Source organism: Eumetopias jubatus, unplaced genomic scaffold (assembly GCF_037043125.1).
Source record: "Eumetopias jubatus isolate StellerSeaLion01/CBP00866 unplaced genomic scaffold, mEumJub1_p1.0 scaffold_5, whole genome shotgun sequence".
Classification (NCBI taxonomy): domain Eukaryota; kingdom Metazoa; phylum Chordata; class Mammalia; order Carnivora; family Otariidae; genus Eumetopias; species Eumetopias jubatus.
In genome coordinates, this window is record NW_028274811.1 from 92,430,982 (window position 1) to 92,449,385 (window position 18,404).

The 18,404-nt window shown below is 52.2% G+C and overlaps 1 protein-coding gene across 3 annotated transcripts in view; it reads right to left on the reverse strand.

The window, feature by feature from the left end:
• The window catches only part of ERGIC1 (endoplasmic reticulum-golgi intermediate compartment 1), a 103,156-nt gene that overhangs the window by 30,625 nt on the left and 54,127 nt on the right, over positions 1 to 18,404 (reverse strand). For all 3 annotated transcript variants that reach the window (XM_088023473.1, XM_088023471.1, XM_088023472.1), the window contains exons 3-5: positions 16,220 to 16,292; positions 5,856 to 5,950; positions 1,868 to 1,992 (exon numbers count right to left, since the gene is read on the reverse strand). In XM_088023473.1, coding sequence (XP_087879599.1) covers positions 1,868 to 1,992; positions 5,856 to 5,950; positions 16,220 to 16,292 — 293 coding nt within the window. The remainder of the gene's footprint in view (positions 1 to 1,867; positions 1,993 to 5,855; positions 5,951 to 16,219; positions 16,293 to 18,404) is intronic.

Consider the following 18,404-nt stretch of genomic DNA (forward strand, 5'->3'; position numbering starts at 1 on the left):
GCTCCCCCCACAGCTGTCACGGTGAGCTTTCTGAAGTTTTGCTGTCCAACAGGACTTTCTCTGATGATAAAAATGGCATAGAGCACTAATATGGTAGCCACTAGTCTCTCTTAATAAAGTCCTTGAAATGTGACTAGTGAGACTGAAAGACTGAATTTTTCATTTTACTTAATTTTAAGGAATTTAAATAGCCCACACGGCTAATGGCTACCATATTGGATAGTATAGTTCTAAACCGTAAATCTGATTGCATTACTTCCCTGCTTACAACTCTCACATGGCTTCCCATCACCACCACCATAAAACCTGAATCATGGAGCACAGCACTGACCCTGTGACTTAGTTTAACCCTGAAAATGTGGCCCAAGGAACATTCTCTACTTTCACACTTCAGGGAGCCCTGAGCTCTCATGGAAGAAGGCCAGTCTGCCAGAAAGAACACACACGGGGGCCATGTGGAGAGGAGAGGCCCTAAGACTACACGGGGAGCGACAGGTCCAGTCACACCAGTGTCACACCTTGCGGCCACCCAGCAGGAACTGTGGGAAGGAGGGCACATGCCCTGTCTAAACGGGCAGCCCCTTGGATCCAGATGGCAGCTGCCAATGGGATGTGGGCCCAGGGTGGCTAGAGCCTCTGACTTTGAAAAGCCAGAAATCTGGATTCCCAATCTTTAGATATTGGCTCTGACATGTTTGAACGCTGGATAGGACCAATATAACTTGTCTTTGCGCTGGGTGAGGCCAGTGAGTTCGTAATGCCTGATTCAGATGCCAGGGACCAGAGGCAGGCTGTTTTGACAGAGGCTACAAGAGGTCAAGCAGAAGCCAGGAGTGGCCAATGGCCCAGTCTGGCGGGACTGGAAAGGGGAGCTATGGAACACGGGAGATAGCTGTGTGATCTTGGGCAAGACACTCAACCTCTCTGGGTCTCAGTTTCCTCATCTGTAACATGGTGCCACCTCACAGGGTGCTTGAGAGGCTCCCCTTCTTCTTCGTAAGAAGAGCTGAAATGGGTGCGGCGCGTGTGGGGCAACCTCTGCTGGTTCCCGCCGGGATTCCCCGGCACGCCCAAATGCACTTGCTCACATCCTTGGCTCAGGATCTCAAGTTCCTGGTTCTAGCAACAAAACAGCAGTAATGCCTGAGTGGTCCTTTGGGGCCTACCAGGTACTTTCAAACCACTCCGCTCTCCCCACTCCCCTGCTTTCTTCCTCATCACAGCGCCTATGACCCACCTGCTGCAATGCTTCTCAGTTTGTATACTGTCTGTCTCCCCACCACCAGCACAGAAGCTCCACAAGCACGGGAACTCTGCCCCCTCATTCTACCGATTCCAGTCCATTCCACCTATTCTGGGTGGCCTCAGAGCCGAGAGCCCACCCTAGAACACAGAAAGTGTCTCATAAACGTTTTTTGGATGAATGTGTACTAGCTCATTTCATCCTCATACAAACTTTGGGAACCGGGTGGTATCATTCTATTCTTACCATCATCACACCCTCCCCCTAAAGATGGCTAAGATGGGTGCAGTGACTTGGAGGGTATTGCTTGGCCAAGAGAAGTAAGAGCTGGGACACACACTCGGGGCTGTATATTCCATGGTCTTCTCACCACCCACTGCCTTTCCTGTTGGGAAGAAGAGTAGCCCCTTCCTGAACCAGCCAGCAGGGGCTCCATGCCTCGGGGGACCTGGAACCCCCGCCCAGATTCTCAGCAGGAAACGCCAGGCACGCTGATGCTTATTAGGCTCTGGCTGGGGCGGTGAGGCGGGGGGTGGGGGGGGTGGGGGGGTGGGGGGGTGGGGGGGGTGAAGGGGACCAAAGGAACAGGGAGCGGGTCAAAGGGCCCATGCAGGGTCTCCATACCTTGTTGATGCTGAACTGCCCCTCAAAGCGGCAGCCGGCCCCGTTGTTCAGTGGGATCTTCATCGAGTTGTCGATGTGCCCCACCTCATGCCTGCCCATCTCATCCTGTATGTCAAGCCCGACCACTGCAGGGGGCAAGGAGAGGAAAGAGTCACAAATGCCCAGAGCAGTGGGGGTGGGGCCAGCCCTCTCCTCCCTGGACCCCTGCCCCGTCATCCACTCCATGGACAGGTGGGCCCCAGGCCATCTAGGAGCTCACTGTCTGGGGCCCAGAGCCAATAGAGGAGGAGGAGAAGGTGATGGCTGGACTAAAAGGGAGCAAGCCCGCCACGTCCCGTCCCTGCCACTGCCTGGGGCTGCAAAGGAAGAGGGAAAAGAGCTGGGGGAGGTACCAGCTAGTGGGGCTGCAGAGGTGATGATTGCACCTGCTAAATGCAAGGCTACAGGGAGAAACAGAGGGTTGGGGTTCAAAGGTTGTCTGAATCCTGGCCCTGCCTTTTACCAGCTATTCAACCCTGGCCAAGGCACATAACCCCTTGATGCCTGTTTCTTTCTCTGGAAAATGGGGGTGATAATAATTAGACCTTCTTTGGAGAATTATGCAGATTAAATAATGAATGTGTGTAGAAAGTGCTTAGAACGGGGTCTGACGCATAGTACATGGCAAGTGCCTAATGAATGGTGGCATTTAATGTGTCTCAGTCTCTGGATTTGTTGGGCGAACAGGTCCAGGCAGTCATTCGCTTTACTCATCATTCATTCATTCACACCTTCTTTTACCCAATGCCTATTCTGGCAGACCCTGCCTTCCTGGAGCTCGGGCACTTTTCTGGGTTCCTCAGTACACCGAATGGGAAACCTGGGGCCCGGGAATCCTGGTCCTTGCCTCCGATGTGACTCTCCACCTGTGACTCAGCTTCCCAATCTGTAAAATGGGCAGGCCCACGCCAACTGCATTCCCTGAGATGGTCTAAGAGGCATGGGTTTGTAAACTATGAAAACGCAGATTCCCTGAAAGAAGCCCTGGAAAGGAGGTTGTAACACAGAGGAAGAAGAGCTGGAAGCCATTTTATGTGAGCCAACCCTAAAAGGGAAAAATGGGAACAATCGTAGTCCTCAGTGGAGATGGGGAAGCAAGTGAGGCCCCATCCATAGAAGGAAATGTGATGTAGTCATTAAAAATGACGCTCATGGGTCTGTAGTATGTGGGAAATGCTGATGCCGTAATGTTTGATTTAAAAGAAATGCAAACAGGTCCCTGTTTGACTCAGTAGCTCCACCCTTAGGAGCCTATTCTCCAGACGCACACATGTCCAGACGTGTGTGCAAGGCTGCTCTGGGCAACTTTATTTGAAACTGTGACCACTGGAGGCAGCCCAGCTGCCTGTCAACAGGGACTGGTCAACGGAACAGCCCCCTCTGGAATGCTGTGCAGCAGGTACACGGACAGAGCAAAATCTACATGGGGGGTGAGGCGGCTCACAGCAGGCCAGTGACTAAGAGCTTGGGCTCTGGGCCTGCCACTTTCTGTGGTTCCTGGCTCTGCCCCTTCCCAGCTGTGGGACCTTGAGCAAGTTACTTAACTCTCCTGTGCCTCAGTTTCCTCCTCTAGCTGAAGCTTGCGAGGATTAAAAAAATTAAAACAGGACTTACTATGTGCTAGGCACCCTTCTAAGTGCTTTTAATATAAGAATGTACCATCTGAGCATCCCTGTGGGGAAGATATTATCAGACCCATTCTATACGGGGGGACACTAAGGCACAGAGAGGTTAAGTAACTTGCCTGAGATCTCACAGCTAAGAAACAATGGAGCTTGGATTGGAACCCACAGAGTTTCAATCCAGAGGACATACCCTTTGGTCACTCTGCTAGAGCACCTCTCATCTTAATGCACTAACACAGCCAAAGAATTCAGGACAGAGCCTAGATTGGAGTAGAAGTAGAATAAATGGCAGTTGTGGTTATCATCTTACTAATATTATGAGTAATGTAAGAACAGCTCCAAGATATTAGCAGAAAAAAAACAAGAAACCCCAGAAAAGTCCCATGTAGTTGAGTCCCAATTATGTAAAAAGAAAAAAGCCAAAAAAAAAAAAAAATCCCCACCTAAACATGATATGTGTTCGCAGACAGAGACAGACAGACAGACGGACACACACACACACACACACACACACAGAGGGGTAGGGAAGGAGTCCCAGCTATTAGTAGAAGCTTCCTCTGGGGTGGATGGCACCCCAGGGAACACGTATTTCTTTTACTTTTTTCTTTATACATTTTCTTTTGTATTTTGAATATGATTCTTTTTGAAGTAAAAAATATATTCCTATATTAGTTCACAATAAAATATTACTTTTTAAAGCAGGCTATGAAATTGCACACAAAGCATGATCTCAGCCGTGTTTAGAAACACACAGAAAGGAAGGCCAACAGAATGGAATGGTGTCAAATGTCAAGGGACGCTGCCGTTGTGGGTGGAATTATGGATTTCTTCTCTCTGTTGCTCCGGAATTTCCAAAGGTACAATGAGGAGCGTGCATTTTTTTCTCTAATAAAAATGTGAAGTTCCTTTAAAGAGAAGCCAGGGTGCGGGGCTCAAGCGGGAGCCGCGTGGGTTCAGGTTATGGCCCCGCAGAGTGATGGGGCGCGGTGGGCTGATGCAGCCTGAAGCTTGAGGTGGCCCCGCCACGGCCCGTCACTGGGACCGAACCTAGAACCACATCCCTTCCCTCCCCTGTCCCGATCATCCCAGTCCTCTGGCCTAAGAATTTCCTTGTTCCAGAGACACGACCAACTCCTGAATGAGTAGCTGCCAGATGAATTATTTTTCTAAGAGAAAGAGAAAAAATAAAAATAAAACTGACCTATTTCAACAGGTTTCCTGGCTCAGGGCCCACTGTGGATTCAAAATCGTGATGTAATTCTCACCAGAAGCAATAACAGAACTGAATCTCTCCCTATCTCTGTCCGCAGACACACCCGACGTTCTGTCCTTCAGGAGGAAGGAGTGGGTGGGAGGAGAAGGGCCTGCATCGGGTTACGTGCCAGGCTGGGGCAAAGGGACACTAAAACCGCAGTCCAGGAGGGGACACACAGTCCACTTGATAAGTTTAGGAACCAGTTCATCAGACCCTCCCAGAAACCTCAGGCAACAGACAGCACTAAACCCATTTTTACAGATGAGGAAACAGGCTCAGAGAGGTCACACCTTTGCCAGGGTCACACAGTCTTAGTGGGCAAAAGAGCCAGACTTCCAATGAGTTTTGTTTTATACTAATAATTCGTTCTCTCAGTTAAAACAAATGAAACAAACAAGAGTATGGCGTAAAAAACTAAGTTTCCCGATAGCTGCTAATAGCTCAGAGCTGCATCCTTCTCCAGGTGACTGCTCTTGGCTGGTGGGAGGTCTCCTTGCCTCGAGATGCTTGAGAGGTTAAGTGACCCCCTTCCCCACCCCTCCCCCGCACATCACCCTGCAGCCTTTAGCCAGGGATATGGGTAATAATAATAGCCCAGTCCCCCTGTTAATGGGTAGGACAAACTGTGGCATATGCCACAGCGCTCCATGAAATCAGGCTGTGATTAGACCTCCCCTGAACACACATTTCTGCTTGTCCTTTCACATCCCCCACACCCTTCCAGTTCCTCCAAGAGCCCTCTTTCAATAACTCACTTGCAGAAAATCTTAGGCTCTGCCTCTTGGGAACCTGACCTGAGAGACAGCCGCCAACACACCAGTGTGGCTACTCTCCAGAGGGAATCCCTGTTAGCAATTTCATGGGTTTTGTAATCCAGAAACTCTCCAAATGCATGCACAGTTGATTACATTGTCCCCCCACAAAAAAGAGTAAGGAGAATCTTATGCTACCAGCTATTTTCAGCTTGCCCTGTTTGCTGACACGTCCTGGTCATCTCGTCATTTCTGCACACCCAGCTGTGCCTAACGGAGGGGTCTTGCTGGAGCAGAGGGCTGTCGGGAATACTCACATTCGCAGTGCAAATTGGGTAAACTGATGTTCAGGCTGACGTCAATTTTGCCCCCACTGTCCTTGTCCGGGTCATCAACGTAGAGCTCATTCACGCTAAGGGAGACAAGTACAGAAAGAAGCCTTTGTTGAGATGGGGCACCACCCCAGCTGCGGGGGCCAGCCAGGGGCCATTTCCCTTGGTGACCACTGCTCAAATAACTAGAACCCCCATCTTGGGGAAGCGTGTGCCTGCTCAGGCACAGGGGATCAGGGCTCCCATCTGGAGAGCCCTCTCCAAATGCTGGCTTTACCACTTAGAAAGAGAGGGATACTTTCAGAGTCAGACACATTCAAGTTCCAATCCTGGCTCTGCCACTTTCTATGTGAACTCGTCAGGTAACTTCACCTCTGTGAGCTGTTAAATGGGATACTACCACTCACTATTAACGGGGTGTCTGAACACTTGAGAAATGGGAGTCTTACTAGGCATCAGGGCCTGGCAGCACCAGGCACATGGTACCTTACTCCCTACTCTCTCTTTTTTTTTTTTTTCTCCCTACTCTCTTGAGCCCCCTCCCACTCAACCGGGAAAAGGGGATTCCCTGGGTGGTCATCTTCAGTGTCCAGCGCTCATAAAGCCCTGGGGCAAGCACCAGGCTAGAGACATGACTAGACTGATATATTAGTGTTCTGTGGCTGCCCCAAATTGTCACAAAGCTGGTGGCTTAAAAACAACACACATCTGTTATCTTGCACTCCTGGAGGTCAGAAGTGTAACATGGGTCTGCAGGGCTGTGCTCCTTCTGGAGGCTCCAGGGCAGAATCCATTGTCTTGCCTTTCTCAGCTTCTAGAGGCTGCCTAGGCTCACAGCACCTCCGCCACCTTCAAACACAGTAGAGCCACATGGCATCTTCACTCCTCTCTGACCTCCTAACTCCCTCTTACAGCAACTTTGTCAGTTCACTTTGTCCATCGGAAAACCCAGGGTCATCTCCCTAGCTCAAGATGCTCAACGGAATCCCATTTATAAAATTCCTTTGGCCACGTAAGGTGACACATTGACAGGTCTCAGGGGTAGGGATGTGGGCATCTTTGTGAAGAGAGGTCCAGTGTGGGGGTAGGGCGCTCCAGGGACAGCCATGCCACCTTGCTCTCCAGGACAAGGGCACCACACTGGGATCTGTGAGCAACATGAATTTATTCAACAAATACTTTTGGAGTGCCTACTACCTGTCAGGCTTTAAAGACAGTGGGTAACCAGTCAGACGTGATCTCTGCCTTCCTCAACCTTACAGACACTGCACGACCCCTAAATAGATACCTTCCACCAACTATGATTGTTGCACTGTCTGAAAGCTGTGGGGTGCCATGGGAGGGATGGACAGGGCCACCGACCTCTGGGGAGGGTGGGCCAGAGGGACTTCTCTGAGGAGATGGGAGTTGAGGCTTCAGGGATGAGGAGGCTGTCCTAGCAAAGAGGGAGGGGAATCCCTGGGACAGAGTGTGCAGAGGCCTGGAAGTGGCGGATTTGGGGAACTGAGCAAAGGCCACCGTGGTTGCAGTGTAGAGCAGAGGGAAGTGTGGGCTGTGTGTTGTAGCTGGAGAATGGACAGGGGCTGTGTCGTGTCAGGCAGGCTCGGAGGCCCTGGGAAGGCCTTCACCTCCTGGGCGCAGCGGCACGGTCAGGCTTACCCTTTAACAAACTGACCAGAGGGGCCACTGTCACTGGGGAGACCACACGGGAGGCTGAGGCAGTAGTGCAGGGGACAGATGGCGGCCTGGACAGGTGTGTGTGTGTGGGGGGGGTGGACAGGAGGGAGGGATGGAAGATATGGCGTGCTAGAGCAGGCAGGACTCGCTGCTGGATGGGGCGGGGGGGTGGGGCGACGGAGGCATGCAGGCAGACTGCCACGTTCTTTCTGGAACCCTCTGTTGGACTGGGAGCCCCTGGAAGAAGAGCAGTGGGGAGGGAAAGGCACCGAGTTCCACGTGGCTGTGCTGAGCTCGAAGTGTCTTGGAGATATCCCCGAGGAGCTGCTGAGTAGACACTGGATGGCCGTGTCTGAAGCCCACTTCTGATTCCCAGAGCACTCCCCATGGGGAGAAGGAACAGAATCTAAAGGCTTGGTGAACAGAAGTCCCTCTGGCCCCTAGTGAACAGCTATGGGGGCAGCTTGAAGTGGCTGGGCTGTGGCTATTGTAAACATTAACCAGGGTCCTGTCCACAGGCTAGAGAATAAAGGCTTGCAGCTCTAAGCAATTCAACTCCCAGGAAGCCGGGTAAATAGCCTCATCTTTGGGAAAGAGTGGCCACAGCATGGGCATTTTTACTCAGACCCTGTCTTTATGCTCTTAGCCCCTAATGTGATGTAGCTGATGCTCAATTAAGAAACAGTGGGCTCAAAAAGTCACCTGGGGCTTGTCTGCTTTCTGCCTGAGACCCAGGCTTTCCAGGGCTCATGCTATCTCCCCTCCTCTCACTCTCAACATCTAGGGTCAAGGGCGGTAAAAGGGAGGAGGGGCGGCTGGCTCTCTGAGGCCACACACAGGCTGTGGGGCGGGAAGATAGGAGCCTGTGCTTGGCAGGCTCATAGCGTTGGCCCCTATCAGGGAACAAAAAGAACAAATGAGCCAGTGAGAGAGGAGCAAGCAGGACCTCAGGAGGTATGCCGAAGGATGGATATCTCCATAGCCAAATTCTCCTCCTCAGCCTTCAGAGTCCCATTTCTACGCCAGCCTTGATTTGCAACTCCAAAGGGTTGTTGAGCGATGAGACTGCTAGGTGATTAACAGACGGTCATGGAGAGGAGACCGTGCCTTCCCTTCCCAAACAAGCGAGACTCTTCCCTGAAGCTACTCACTTTTCCCGCCTGGGAGGCAGGGCCTCAGCACATCACTGAGGGATTGTGGGATGATGTCATCCCCTGGCAATCCTCTGGAGGTGACCTCAGTGCAGAAAGAGGTGAATCCCAGGTGTGGCACCAAGGTGAGCTCACCCTGGAGGCCCCAGGGGGCCTCTCCCATCTCACAGAGTCCAGGCTACCTAGTGCCACGTAGAATAAAGGGGCTCAGGTGCTCGGGAGAGACAGAAAGCCTGCAGAGCTCGTCCGGTCTGGTTACCTAAGGCTAGAACTCGTTGCTCCCAGGTGCCTTCCTAAAGGGCTCTGGGCGGCCAGATAAATGCATTTCCACCACCTGTGCCGCCTACCCAACGAGGCCCCGACTGCCACCTTCTGAATGCAAGGCAGATGTTCCAAGGCTGTTGACTTCCTGCTACCCCGAGCCCGCGCTGCAAGCCGGCCCATAGCCCACCCACAGATGCCTGCCGAGGCTAGCTAACTTTAATGGCTGGGGCTGAAAGGATTTTTTTTTTTAATTAATTTATTTATTTAAGGGGGGGAGGGGCAGGGGCAGAGGGAGAGAGAGAATCTCAAGCAAACTCCACTGAGCGTGGAGCCTGACGTGGGGCTCGATCCCAGAACCCTGAGATCATGACCTGAGCCGAAATCAACAGCTGGATGCTTAACCCACTGAGCCACCGAGGCACCCCTGGGGCTGAACTGATTTTAAAAGATGAACGGATAGCCAGAAATCCACCTACCTGGAAGGGCAATAAAAGCTTTTTGTCGATTTACTGCTGTCTCGGGACCCATGGGCCTGATTCCTCCTGTCACTAGCAAGGGTGATGAGAAGACCCATGGGGCAGAGGCAGACAGATATGGGCTCACCTCCTGGCCCTGCCTCTAAGAAGCTGGGGAAACTGGGACAAGTTGCTTCACCCCTCTGAGCCTCGGTTTCCTTAACTGTAAAACTGGGAAAGCTTTCTATGAAGTCTGAAGACAGGCAAAATTAATCTCTGGTAATAAAAGTCACAATAGTGTGGTGGTGGTGGGAGATGCTGACTGGGGGGGGGGGGCAAAAGGGAGGCTTCCAGGTGGTGGAGAGGTGTTGTCTTGATGGGGTGATGGTGACATGGGTGTAAGCACAGGCAAGCAGTTATCAAGTCTCACCTTTAAGATCTGTGCGCTTTGCTGTCTCTAAGTTACATATACCTCTCAAAAAGAAGGGAAGAAAACCAGGAGGGAGGGAAGGGCGAAGAGGAAGACAGAAGGAGAAAGAACAAGAAAGGGGTCAGGATTCGGGCTCCTTCCCAGGGCTGTGAGCAATAAAGCTGTAGGCTGCCCCAGGACGGGGGTGCGTACGTTACTCACTTCTCTGAGGGCCTTGCGCAGGCCTTTCTTGGGTAAAGAGCATAAAGCATCATGGTGAAGTCCAGACTCGCAGGGTTCAAGTCCTGGCTCTGCCACTGTCTAGCTGACTGACCTTATGCCAAGGGGCTTTGCCTCTACCAGGCTCAGTTTTCCCAGATGTAAAACAGGGACAATCACGGACAGGCATAATCTTAGTCAACTGTAAGTGCTCGATGAGAAAGTATCCCCTACTTTTATTGTTCTCACAAATATCAGTGTTTTCGGAGTTGGTAATAACAGGTATCCACCTCACAGCACTGTGGTAAGGACTGTGCTGAGGGGCCCACAGCTGGTGTATTAAATCGACAACATGCCAATTATGACCTGCTGAACGAGGGGGCACAAGCCACCCACACAGTGTTGCCAGGTAGCTCCCTCAGCATCCGAGCTCCCACTTTGGGGAAGTGAAACCCACAGGGTCATTTTGATTGAAGGCACAGTTTCAACACATCCACACAAAGGAAGAAAGAGTCCCAAGATTTATTACTTACAGATCCCAGGAATGGGGGTGTGTATGGCATGGGCCAGGGGGAGGGCAGGAGCGAGCAGGAGATAGAGAGCAGGGTAGCGAGCACTTATTACTTATATGATGATTGGGGCAGAGGTCACCAACTCTCCTCCCGCCTTAACTCTAAGTAGTTATTTGAAAAGGTGCCCCGGGAAAATAAAAGCAGGCACTCATGGCAGGCATCCTCAACTCAAAAGTCCTTATCTCAGTGTCCAGACTCTGAGTGCGAGTAGGGTTATCATACTGTAAAATGCTTAGGCAGCAACCCAGAAAAACAAAGTTTGTTCTCCTCAAAAGGTGCTTTTCTCATCACAAGGATTAATGTGTTAAAGGATGTAAGGTGCTTTACAGCCCCTGGTATATACGAAGGCCCGTATGAAAGGTGGCTTTGCTTATAATTAATCAAAGAAGATATTCCCGTGCTGAGCACGCAGCTGGTGCCAAGCACTATGCCAGGGGCTTTCCCATGTGGTATCTCACTTAATACCTACAGCAAGACAGTGTTTAGTAGGGTTACTGTTCTCTTCTCACAAGGATGAAACTGGGCTTAGAGGAAGACAGATAAAAGTCGTGGGAGCCCACAGTCACGCTCCTTCCATTGCATTAAACTGGATGGGGCAAGGAATCAATGAAAAACTGAGAGGCAAGTGTCCCCAGGCAGACCTGTGATGCAGGTGTCATCTTTCTGATAACCTTCAGAAGCCCACCCCACCCCCACCCATGGCCCAAGTACCCACAGGGCATGGAGGTGTAAAGGGACCATTCCATCTGTGCCCCACAAGCCTCCCTTGGTCACCTCCATCTGCCACACCCTGGCGGGCTGCCACATCTGACTCCCCAACCAAGTGGGACCAGGGCTCCCCGAGCCAGGAGCACAGAGCACGAGATCACAACCTCTGCAGAATGAATGGGGGACGTAAGCAACGTGGGCCGGTGGAGGAGAGGGGGGCGCATTCCAGTTGGGGGACACCACACAGCGTCAGGGATCTGGCTGGCTTGCGTGGGGGTCAGTGAGCGGTGGCCATGTAGGGAGAGAGTGAGAGGGACTGGGGAGGTGTATGGGTGGGGAGAGCGAAGGTGGAATGTAACCAAAGGCCCTGAAATTCTAGGCTGAGGCGTGAGTCCGATGACATCTATGGAAAACAATTTTATTTGCTTTTAGAAGAGCACTTGAATAGTTCAGATTCCTGCCCAAAGTCGCTGACCTCTGTGCTTAATAATTTGATTTAATGGAAACTTACACAGCAGTGAGGCCCACAGAGGCTGGAAGGGGAGGGATGTATGTTATGTAAGCAAACTCTCCAGGACCTTCTTTTAAACCCTGACCATTCCAGGTATAAATAAGTATTCCTACCTATTCCCTACCAGGTGGGGGGCCCAAAAATCCGCCGAGTCCTGCCGCCACCCCCTTCTCCACTGCCATCGCCCAGTCTCTTCCCCAGGGCCTTGCCCTCCAGGGTCACCCTGCCACCAGTTCACCTTCACAAGAGGTGATTGTGCTGCAGCATGAACCTGGTCTAGTCACTCCACGCTCGGAAGCCTTCAGGCCCACCAGCGCTCCTTCACATGACTATCTTGGGTCTCTCTACCTGGCTCTAGCTCCCAATGCAGGCCTCAGAGTGGGTAACTTGGGCTCTGAAGGAGATGGCCAGGTCCTCCTCCTGGTTAAGCTCCTGGCCTCCCCACTAGGGGCCTGCTATGGAGCATGTAAGGACACAGTTCAAGGTAACCTCCAAGTTCCCACTGGGTGGGCAACGGTTTCCTGGAGCTCTGACTGCCTGCTCGGCCACCTCACCCTGGAAGGGTGTATCCAAGTCTTCCAGTCAAACAGTCTGACCAAAAGGCAGCAGCTCCCATGCACCTGGGGGCCCAAAATGCTCTGGGCAGAAAAGGGTGGTCTGACAGGGCAGGGGTGCCGAGGCTGGGCTCTGGTGTCAGATGGACCTGGGTTTGACTCTGGCTCCACCACTTACTAACCCCATTGTGGCCTGAGCCTCCCGGTGCCTCAGTTTCCCCAGCTGTACAGTGCGGCTAAGGCTAACAGGAGAACCTCCCTCAAGGGATTGTGTGTTGATTAAACGAGATGATCACTGTAAAGTGCTAACCTAGGTGGCGGTTGCCCATTATAATAACTAGAAAGTATAACACATGTATTATACTATAAATTATCAGTGGAGAGTTCCAGTTACTACGCTTTCTTATTACAAATCCTCATCAGGTTAATAATTAAGAGCAGCCAAGCCTGGGCAGTCAAAGGCTGGAATGTTTTGCAGCCACGTTGTCTGAGGGGGGTGGGGGGGCTGCTCCCCTGGAAACCTGAAGCTGCAGAGCACCCTATGGGGCCACTTTCCCAAGAGTAATTAATGGCCTGTCTAAAGCCCAGGTTAGAGTCCAACCACCCAAACAAACAGGCCTCCTTTCCCCACCGGGCTGGGCCAGAATAGTGTCTTATGTCACTGATAACCACAGGTCGGGTTTGGAGCAATGTTGTTCCTACCAGCAGTGACCTCATTTCCCTGGGATACGATCTCATGGGGTGGGGGGTGCTGCCCCACTGTGGTCACAAAACTGCCAGGGAGGGCCAGCCATCCATTAAAGAAGAATTGTGACCTTCATTTCTTCCCAAAGTGGCAGGCCTTCCCAGGGGTCAGAGAAGCTTCTGATAGCAGGAAGACCAGAACAATCCTTTTTCCTCTGGATTTTTTCTGTGGAGTCCTCAGTCCTCACCCCTACAGACTCCTTTTGGGCACTCCTACACCGTGGTCACGTGGCAGCGGGGGGAGAGGGGGCATAAGGGTCCCTGCATCAAGACAGACGGGGCTTCTGGACCCTGGGCTCCAGACACACAGGTCTCTCTTCTCATTCCTGCCTCCCTCCATCCCTCCAGCTACTCACATTGCAAATGAAGAGCCTAGCAGAGGACAAAAGGTAAACACACCTCGAACAGCCCTACAGTCTGATTACTCCACTCACCCCTCATCTTTCTTCCTCTCCAGGGAGGTGCTGGGACCAGAGTGTCCAGGATGCCCCAGGAGTCAGGAAGGGGAAATCCCTGGAGCAGGGCAGAAGGCAGAGCAACAGGAACACACTGTGCTCTTGGGCAAGGAGTGAGCCCTGTCCTGGTTAAACAGAACAAGCTGTCTAGGCTTGCCCGAGTGGCCCCTAACACAGCCCCACCTGCTTCGGTCACAAGCTCTGACATCACAACTTACCTGTCTGGGGCCCACTGGCTCAGCACCCTACCTCACCATGGGCTGAGCTGACAAACAGCTAAATAAGCTGCCCCTGACAATGTCAGCAGGAAGTGAAGGAGGCTGTTCTCAGCTCAGGGGAGGGGACGAGAAAATTAACATTCATGGAATGTTCATTAAATGGCAGGTGTTGGGTGGCCTTACCTTTTTAGCATTAGATGGGAAATAAATATGAAATGAATAAATGCATGAAGAGCTATGGATCCATGGATATTAAAGTATATCAGGTGCTACATTAAGTACCTTTCTGGTAAATAATCTTATTTAAACCTCACCAAATATCACATACCTTCTCTGTCTCCTGCCCTGTGGTTTTTTTTTCTTTCTTCAGAGCCTTTTTCTCTAATTGATATAGTCTAGTTCTGTTCACTTGTTCATGGTTTGTGTCCACTGTTGGCATTTTCAGCTCCTCTGAGCATGGAACCACAGAGCAATGAATGAGGCTGACCTGGTTTTTGACTTCTGGGAGCTCAGGACCAAGAATGAGTCCCATTAATACACAACAGCGAGCCGGACCTAGTCCAACCTGGTCCTACCTACTCCATATTCTATCTTCCCCACTTGCTCACTTTGCTCCCAAGCCACATCAGCTCTTTATCTGCTCTGCACAGATACCAGGTAATGCCTGCCTCAGGGCCTTCGCACTTCCTAGTGGCCCTGTTTGGAATATATAAAGCGTCCTTGGTGCCTGGGATACAGCTGGGGCTCCTTCCTTGCTGTCACACATGTACCCCACTCACCTTGCTCAGAACATGAGGGGGTTGTACAGCAGCCACCTCCCCCACCAGGGAATGGGGTGCAGCCTGGAAAGACCGGCAGGTGTATGGCACACAGTAGGTCTTAATATCTTGCTGCTGTCCCTGTTTCCAACTCCGACTCATGATGGGGTGACCCCTGAGACATCCAGTGGCCCAAATATGCACAGAGCCACCCCCCCCATTAGGAGCTGAGTGGGACAAAGAACCTTCTCTGACCCCTGCATGGTCGGGGGGGGGGGGTCACATGTCTTGGGAAGCAGACAAACCTCCCCAGACCTGGAAGCTTTGACTCTGGTGTACCCTCCTTTGTTTGGCCAGCAACACTGAGAGCCAGAGAGGTTTGGCAACCTGCCCAGGGTCACACAGCAAAGTGGTAATCAAGCAGAGGCCTGGCCCTGGGTCTCCCGATGCCTTGTCCAAAGCTCTTTCCACCACTCCATGAGACCCCCTGGGCTTTGGTGCCATCAGGGTTAAGAACACAATCAGAGGGACAGGGAAGGCAAACTGTCCCAAACCAGTGGAGGGCAGGAACGACATGATTTGGCTGGCGGGTGGTGGTGGGGAACAGACAAGACTGACACACCTGTGGGCAGGTGACCGGCGGACCTCGGGAGCCCCCTCCTCAGTGTATGAGCACGGGCAAGTCCCCCCACCTCTCTGAGCCTCAGTTCTCCTCATCTGTAAGGAGGCAAGTACATCCCAGGGCTGTTTGAGGACTAAAGGTGGTAATGCTTCCGCAGCTACGAGGCCTGTCTTGGGCTAAGCAACTATGTTTTTCCTTTCCTATTGTCTTGTTGCCGAGAGGGAGGCAAAGGAAACCAAGAAATTCCATGAGCGAGAGAGAAAATTCCCGTGTTGGAGAGGGGAGTGGGTGGGCGGCCAGGGACCAGCCCCATGATGACTTTCTGGGTTGTAAACACAGGAATGAAGAGGCTTGGAAGCCTTGAGCCAGTGGCCAAGGCATGAAGCTCTGGGGTCTAATTCCACCTCAGGGCAGCCGATGATGCGTGACTGAATAATCCCAATGGCATTCTGTGTTACACATACCCCAGAGCATTTACTAGGTTATCTGGGCAAAGGATGATTCTAGAAATCGGGGATCGATTTACAATGTGTCAAGCGCTGCCAGGAAGCCCACGCTGATTCCTCACTGAGTGTGGGCCTCCGAGCAGGGAAGGGGGCTTAGTTGAGGGGGCCGGGTTCTGACGTCAGCAGCCCCGCCCCCCTCGGCTAGGAAGCTGCCCCCGTTTCTCTGAACTGCTCCAGCTTTCACATCAAATGACCCTGAGATGATTCAGAGGGAAAAAAGCCCACTGGCCAAACAAAAGGGACAGCAGAGACGGGTCCATGATTTCTGTTCATCTGAGGACCCAGGAGGCCCCCCCCCCCACAGAACGGAACCCGAATGTTCTCTTTGGCTTCAATAAAAGTGTTTGCTTTTGCTTGAACTTCAAAACCCTTTTAAGAAACAGAGGAGTGATGGATGCCGCGGGCTTGGAAATGAGAGAGCTGGAAGGTTCAGAGGTCTCTCTCCTTTTTAAAGCCCCTCCCTCCTCTCATCTGGGGTCTCAGAAAGCTCTAAAATGCCCCCCGGGGGGGGGGGCCTGGAACTTACACTTCCGTCGTGACGAAGCCGGTGAGCTCGGAGAGGAACAGGAAGAGGATGAAGAGGCAGCAGCAGACGGAGACTGGAAGGCACAGCAGACACACCGTTAAGGGCAGAGCGCGCTGGCGGGGAGTGGGGGGGCGGGCTGGCCCTTCCCCACCCCTCCCCGCCCTTCCCCCTGCCCTCTGAGGAAAGCTGCTTAGAGGGAGCGGGAGAGAGGCCCCACTGACCCTCCGAAGCCCCTTCTTAGTCGAAGCAGGCCTGTTCCCAGAAAGCTAGACTGTCTCTGGTACCGAGCTGACCCTCCTGTGGGGACGAACCCCCCCAGGTAGGCAGATCCTCAGGGCGGCCAGCCTGGCTTCCTTCCACACGAGCATATTAATGCAGAGCTCAGTCAACAACAGAGATTGCAAATTGGTGGCCCACAAATGTATTCTGTTCAGCAAAAGTGGTATGGATTTTAAAATCCGGAGTTGATGCCGAACAATATGATTTCACATGAAAGTCCAGAGTTCTGGCTGCTCCACCACACTCGAGCCCTTTTTCCCACATGGGGTCTGAGCTGGCCAGTTTGCCACAGGCCCCACCACTCCCTCTTGTCTCCCTGATTCGCAGGCTGAGGCCAACTGCCTGTCACTGCTTATTGCCATCCCCAGCGGTACCATCAACACTGTGCCCATGTCCTCATCAGAGTTCAGAAAATGAGGATAACTGAGCACTTGTGCTTTAAGAGAAGGGACAATTCTTCATGGAAGGAATTCTTCATACAAATCTGAAATGCAGGGAGAGTGGAACAAAGCTCCAGAGTTGGCCCACATCACTCATATTTATCTTGTCTGCTGAGCTCCTGACAAGGATGAAATCTGTGACCCCTGGAGCCACAACTGGGGGCAAGACATAACCAGTGTCCCAGGATCTGGCCCTCAACTCCAGCCCCATCTCCTTATACTCTCCCAACATCTAACCACCCAGCCACACTGAACCACGTGCCATTCTGTAGATAATGTGTCTTATTGCTGTTCCTTTGTTCCTGCAGTTCCTGCCTTTCCTCATCCTCCCGCCTCTTTCCCCCTCCCTCCCCCTCCCCCTCCTTTCTGCCAGGTGAACTCCTCCCTGTCCTCCCAGGCCAAGGCCCAGCTCAAATATCTCTTTTGGTGGGAGGCTCCCCTCACCCCGAGAGGCGAGAGGCGGAGCTGGTCCCTCTTTCCTCTGTGTTCCCAGCATCTATTCTCACACTTTCCACATTTTATTGGCTATTTGTGGCTGCTTTCTCTCACTAAGCTGATATCCCTGTAGACAGAGACTCCACAGCTCCAGTGCCTGGCCCGGAGCTGGGCACACAGGAGGGAGTAACAGACAAGGAGTCACCCCCAAGAGTACAGAATGAGGGCTGAGCACGCCTCCTCTGGCTTATCACAGAGGCATGCCGTGCGCAAGGGCTTACAAAGTATGGCCCACGGCTCACCTGCTGTGGTTCTCTGAGTAAGTTACTTACCTCCCCCTGCCTCCACTTCCTCATCTTTTTAAATGGCAACATGCCCTATGGGGCTGCTCTGAGAATTTCCACCACATAGAGACTGGGCTTGAAACAGTGCCTGGCAGGTAATAAAGGCTCGAGCATTCACTCATTATTAGGACTTTTCATCAGGGAGACCCTGGAGGGTTTAGGAAAGGTGACTGACAAATGGGGTGACCCGTACTTTCCTGCAAAGAAATAAAAGTTCCTGGTCCCACTTGCTGATTCTGCCACCTTCTTGATGGCCTGCTCCTGGACTGGCTGAGCACTGTGATGAATGCTGAAACCAGTCATCATCCATCCATCCACCCACCCACCCACCTACCTACCTTAAAATGAACAAAGATGAATTCCGAGTGAAGAAGGAAGAGAATAAGAGTTTGCTGGGCGCCTACTACATGCCCTGCCGTGGGAGCATGAACAGCCACCCTGACATCTCACACTCTTGCATGATGGGGGCACACACCCCTGTGAAGTGTGTAGAAATGGCGGCTCAGAGAGGAAGAGACCAGGTCCGGGAACACACTGGAAGGCAGGTGGGGGGACAGGCCTGCAACCTGTGAATTCTAGAGGCAATGCCCTAAGAAAAGAAACCCCAAAATCTAGGACTCTCAAGTGAAGAGCAAGACAGGGACATCCCCAGAGTCCCAACCACACCTCTAAAACCAGACCAACCTA